The following is a 5,781-nucleotide window of genomic DNA, read 5'->3' as shown; positions in this document are numbered from 1 at the left end:
TGCTTGAGATTCTCTCTCTTGCTCTGCCCCCTTAAATCAATCAATCAATCTTTTTAGGAAATGAGGGGTCCTAGATTTTCTTGAGATCTGACATCAGAGAGATGGCTACTCCATCTGACAGACTTGTTGCATCACTGTGTGGTGCACCTGAAACTACTGTAACATTGTGTGTCAACCATCCTTCAGTTAAAGAAAAAATGAGGGATCTCCCCCTGACTAGTTGACTTTTTACATAGCCTTTCGCCATATTTTAGCCAAGCAGACCAAATGCTGAAGTCTGGAGCAGTAAGTCTGAACCTAACTTATTCTTCTGACCTGGAGGAAGAGTACAATGTGGGGAGAGCCACATGCCTCTAAAGTCTTCCCTCATTAGCCTTATGTCCTTAATGACCAAGGCATTCCTTTTGTATGACAACCCCACCCAGGTCTTGCTAAGCTTTACGCTATTGCAAAAGGTTTGTAAGTGGAGGTGGATCTTTAATTTCCCTTTCCCCAAAGCTCATAAGCTCCCCAAAGAAGAGGCTGATGGCATTTTGGCCCCCTTGATGCCTCCTGACTGTAGCAAGTGCAAACTGTGGAACATAGGGATTGCTCACACTTCATAGAATTTCACTCAGTATGTTCACAGTAGATAAGTGTAACGATTGAAAGAGCTTTACCAAGAGAATGGAAGGACACTGACCATCTCCTAGAATGAATGTCATGGAGAAGCTGAGAAATGGGGACATGTCCTGAAACATGTTGAGCCGGTACCAAGGTCAGCAGCATCCATCTGTCAGCACCATTGAAAAAGAGAATTCTAGGATGGGGCAAACTCTGGGCATGGCTGTCTTATCAGGTCACTAAGAAATGACAAATCAAAGGGTAAGTGGCATTCACAGGGACAGATAATTACTACAGAGGAGGGAGAAACTCAGGAACGATTCTGAGAAGCTAGAGAAAGACTATGGGTTCAGAGGTCACCCCCCCCCCATTTGTTTGTCATCAGCCCCACGTCTCTCATATACACAAAGACAAACCACAGGACTGCAAGGCTAATCATTTATTGCCCAGGTAGAAGAAGGTCTTATTCATGGTAGAGTTCTCCTGGGTATGGCAAAGAGAGTTGGAAGTTAGGAGGAAATCTTTGATTCTTGGTCGGTTGATGAGTTTTCCTAGACAATTAGGGAAGATCCTGAAAATGCAGACAGAGCTAATTCTTCCACAAGTGATAATGGAAATCAAAACTTGTTACTAGATGGCGTGGGGACCATGGAAGGGAAGATCCTGGAGCCCAGATGAGGAAGTATTCACTCAGCACTAAATCAGCAGATGAAAAAGAGAACACAGAAATATATTAAGCACTTCATGGATTGAATTAGGAGTAAAAAAAAAAAAATTATTATCAAGCCAAATGGTGAAGAAGAAGATATCAACCTGTGTTCTAACCTACATTATTTGCCAGAATAGGGGAGGGAGGACAATGAATAAATGCCTTTTTTTTTTCTGTTGCTGATTCCATCTCAATCTTCCCCAAACTGAATCTATGAAACAAAGAAAGGAAGCAAAGAGGAATGCTAGGTTTGTTTCTGCCATTGAAGAGTTTTAGATAAATGGAGAGATAACGGCAAAGCCATAGCTACCTTTAATAAAGGCTGACTTTATGCAACCCACAGTATCTTAACGAAGCTCCACAATATATCTAAGCTAGGAAACCAAAGAGAAAATTCAGAGTCTATTTTCCAGCTTACAAGACAAGCAGGCATTCAGACAGCTCTAGTCTGAGATGAGAAGTTAAAGATGTGCAGAGATTGAAGGAAGAAATGTTTGCCATACATTAGAGGGTGAGATGGCTTCTGGGCACGGAAGATAGACCATGAACACAGGAATGGGTGTTAGCACGAATCTTCAGGAATGTATATGAAACTCACACCCTGTTACTCTTTCCCCCTTTTCAAATGTTTAAGTCTTAATCATTTTTAGCACGTCATCAGTCTTTCGCCAGCATTATGTCCGAGAGGTAACTCAGGAGGGGAGACATTGTTGTTCCCCTTGTATTTTTTAGGTCATTTGTTCAAAAGCTCATGGTAGGAATGAGTCCTGAACCCAGCCACTCCAATTCCACATCTCAAGCTCTCCCCATAAGCTTCCTTACCAAATTATTTTCATTATCATCTTTAGACACAAACCCCTAATGCTTCTGGAAGGGACTCATCCCTGGGCCACCCTCTCCACCAGAGATCACCAACCTGGCGTCCTGGTCCTCTTCACTCCCCTGGGCCTGGAGACAGCGATCTGGAAAGACAGAGCACATGAGAACACTGACATCAGTTCACTTTCCAGGGTAAGACAAAGGGGACTGATTGGGGGCATTGTCTTCTCTTGGTTTTTTCCCCTTCAGTAACATCAGAATTTAGGAAGGAAAAACCAAAAATAGCTAAACTTACCAACTTTGGTCAGGTCGATTATGTTTTCCTTAACAATTCCATGTTTTTGGCAATATTTCACAAACCTTTTCTTGACTTCTTCACTCACGTCTGGTTCTCGAGCTGTGGGAAGAGTGACAGGAACTCTTGTGTCTTACATATGATGTCACTGAGGCTTGTGATGGGGTGGCTCCAGATGGACGGGGAAATGGAGAGCACTGATTGGGTGCCTAGGTGGAAGTCTTGGGGATGAGTTATAACCTGTCTTGAATGTGACATCTTCAGGATATACTTCTGGCATGATGAAAGATGTTATCATTTTCCCATCACCAAATCTGAGGGATTACCAAAGGTGAGCATCTGTCTTCAGGGGAGCTAAGACATTCCAGGATAAAATTGGGAGGACTGCTTTGTCTCCAAACTTACCTCCCTTCTTCTCCCTCCCCACCCCAAGATGAGTGTCAGCGTGAAAATACTCTACCATAGAGTTCCATCAGTTGGAATGTGTTCTCCTCCTTGAAATTCACAAGATGAAATATAATATAGTCAGTGTAGTCTGTTTCAACAATGCTAAATAAATTGTATCCATCATCTGTGGAGGAAACAGAATACAGCTCAGAGCTTGTGTGGTCCTTGGGAAGCAAGGGAAACCCTTTACCTGGTCTCATCCACAAAACAAATTCAAGTGCATATGGTGGAAGAGATAGAAAGTGATATCTAATGCCCTCATCTATATCTCCCGCGGGCTTCATGAGGCAACATCCCAAGAGATATTGGTACAATGACTACTAGTGGTAGAAAAATTTAACCAAAGTGTCAACTTATGCTCTATCATCCTCCCTGAGACCCACCTACCACTCCTGACCATCTCTGCCAACACTGGTTCTCTGTCCTCTCTACAAGCCCCACTGGCCTTCCATACCCGGTGCTATATGCTGAGCCATGTGCTGTGGCAATGGCCCACCAGACATCATCAGAAATTGGGCAGGGAATGAGAAGCCGTCCTGCCACTTGTTTTTCTGCCAATTTTCTTTCCTTGGTGGACGTATATATAACCAAACTGCCTTCTTTATCTGATGGTATGATGTGCCAGGTATTTGCTTTTGTATGCAAGATTCTTCCTAATTCAGGATATTGTCTATCAGATGGCCCCCATTATATCATGTGCATAAACACTGATCAGGAATGGGTCAAGATCCTGAAGATATTGGGGTTTAGTAAATTCTTGGGCTTGGAAGTAGAATATAGAAAGACGTTTTCATGTACTTACACACAACACTATATTCACCATCCTTTTCTGTTTTGTCAGTAACCAGAGAAATTTCAGTACACTTTCCATCCACTCTGTAAAACAGAATAAGCTGACATCCCAGAGTATTGATGGACTGGCTCTCTCACACTCTACTTATGAGTTTCTGATTCCACTTAACTGTTGAACACTTTGGGGGTGCAGTTTCCAAAGAGCTTTTATTTGCATTACTTCACTTCAGGTGACACTTTAAGAATGAATCAATGGTTTCCATCACTGGTCTTCTGCCACCATTTCCCACTATTACTACAAACACCTGGTTAGATAATTAGCCACAGACTTGCCATGGGCCGACCTCTCAGAAAAGTGCTCTACAAACCTTATCTCACATGGTCCTTGCCAAACAGCACAAGGGAATTATTATTATCCTCTTTACCCAAGGGAAAGTTGGGGTGGAAAGAGATGAAGTTTCTTGGTCATACAGGTAGTAAGAGAGAGGTTCAAGGGAGAGATAGGGTGCCAATTCCAAATCTTGTGCTCCAAACCTATGCCACACTCCTTATGCTTCTGAAACTTTCTACCCCTTACTCCTCTACTCCTGCTTTAATATATTTCTGTCATGATTCTTTTCTCTGAGTCTAGAAAAGGCCCAGGTTCTCTAGGTTCTGGATCAGTGTGAGGAAATGGGCTCTGATTTTGAGTACAGAGCCGGGATGTATGTGTACGCCTCTGTGCCCCACGCAGAGGTCCAACACCATATTCAGACTCTCCCAAGTGAAAAAGGCCACACTTACTTTGTATACATGTTAAAGAGCAGAGAAGAATTGCTCAGGACTTCGATGTGTTTCACAAAAACTCTCATGCTACCACCTTCTTCTATCTTTTCCCTGACATCAGAGGCCAAGAGAATGGAATACCAATATCCAGAAATCTGCAATAAATCAATAAAATGATTGGGTAAGAAAAGAGGAAAGGGAACACCACAGAGACACACGTGTCTCTGTGAACCCTGGCCTGTGGGCTGGGACTCCTGATGGTGACATGAACATGGAATTAGACCTAAGGTCAATTGGTGCCACATCTAGGGCTCTTTCGACTGTCCCTCCAGGGAGAAGAGAGGTCCCCCAAACATTGCCATCTTTTCACATGGGACAACTGCTCTTAGTGGAAAGTCTGATCACCAACCCTCCAGTATGGCCATGTTGCCCCAGATTCCTCCATACCACCCCCCAGGTACGAAGCTACTGCACTCTACCAACTTTACCTTCGAATCATCAAAGTTTCTTCTCACAACATCATTTCCTTCCTCATAGGCACAGACTAGAGTCAGCCCCAGACCCAGCAACAACAGCTTCATCTTGGCAGGAGATGGTACTGTCTTCCCCACAGTCGCTGAGAGGGAGTCTCTCCTGGATGGTGGCTCCACTCCCCAGCTCCTCTGTTTTTGTATCTGGTCTGGATCTGTTTTTTTTTTTTTTTTTTTTTTTTTTTTTTGTCCAGGGGACACCACCTTTCCTCCTCCCACTCCGTGAAATGGTCTGTCATTCACTGGTGTGGAGCCAAGAATTGTTCTTGCCCTTTTGAAACTTGGCAGTCTCGTCTCTTTTAGATCTACTTGGTGGCCTTAAATTTCCGAAAACATATACACAAGAAAAATAGTGGGGGGAAAAAAAGAGCTGCCTTTTGGAACCAAATTTAACCATGGATCTGGCTTGAAATCAGAAAGGCGATGATGTGTGGTGGGAACGCATTGTAACTGGGAAGAGGGGTGTGTAGGGGTCTATATTCGACCACTCACATAGTGTGCAGAATTGGGCATGCCGCTCCATTGTTATTAATTTCAGAAGCAAAGAAACTATCTCTACCAAAGATGATCGTACCTTTCATGAAACATTAAAATAGAGTTGATCAAAGTAGGATCAAATAAAATAATGAAATATGGTTTCTGGTATTCAGTATATTTTAATTTATTTTCCTTATTCTCCAAACCACTGTGGTTTCCCCCTTCCCCCACAATGAACGGACAAATTGTTTAACCCCGTGTATACCTCACTAGACCACAGGGCCTTGTAAGAGAGGTGGAGAAGTGCAAGATGTCATCTGTTCCTGCAGGCAACCTTCAACAGA

At 43.2% G+C, this 5,781-nt stretch overlaps 1 protein-coding gene across 1 annotated transcript; it reads right to left on the bottom strand.

Moving 5' to 3' along the window:
- Window positions 1-1,027: 1,027 nt before the first annotated feature.
- LCN9 (lipocalin 9) lies at window positions 1,028-5,026 on the bottom strand. The gene is made up of 7 exons (XM_059142765.1): window positions 4,919-5,026; window positions 4,449-4,585; window positions 3,676-3,749; window positions 2,887-2,997; window positions 2,427-2,528; window positions 2,229-2,274; window positions 1,028-1,299 (listed from the first exon to the last, which is right to left on the bottom strand). The coding sequence occupies exons 1-7, from the start codon at window positions 5,009-5,011 to the stop codon at window positions 1,290-1,292; spliced, it is 573 nt and encodes a 190-aa protein (XP_058998748.1). The 5' UTR covers window positions 5,012-5,026; the 3' UTR covers window positions 1,028-1,289.
- Window positions 5,027-5,781: the final 755 nt, after the last annotated feature.

Source organism: Mustela lutreola, chromosome 12, assembly GCF_030435805.1.
Source record: "Mustela lutreola isolate mMusLut2 chromosome 12, mMusLut2.pri, whole genome shotgun sequence".
NCBI lineage: Eukaryota > Metazoa > Chordata > Mammalia > Carnivora > Mustelidae > Mustela > Mustela lutreola.
This window is presented reverse-complemented; position numbering and strand designations above follow the sequence as displayed.

Excerpts from the sequence above, each read along its gene's own strand:
- LCN9 (XM_059142765.1), bottom strand. The coding sequence starts at position 5,011 with ATGAAGCTGTTGTTGCTGGGTCTGGGGCTGACTCTAGTCTGTGCCTAT. Across the intron at positions 2,529-2,886 it reads CCAACTGATGGAACTCTATG|CTCGAGAACCAGACGTGAGT; the intron begins GTAGAGTATTTT and ends CTCTTCCCACAG. Across the intron at positions 2,275-2,426 it reads AATCGACCTGACCAAAGTTG|ATCGCTGTCTCCAGGCCCAG; the intron begins GTAAGTTTAGCT and ends CTGTCTTTCCAG.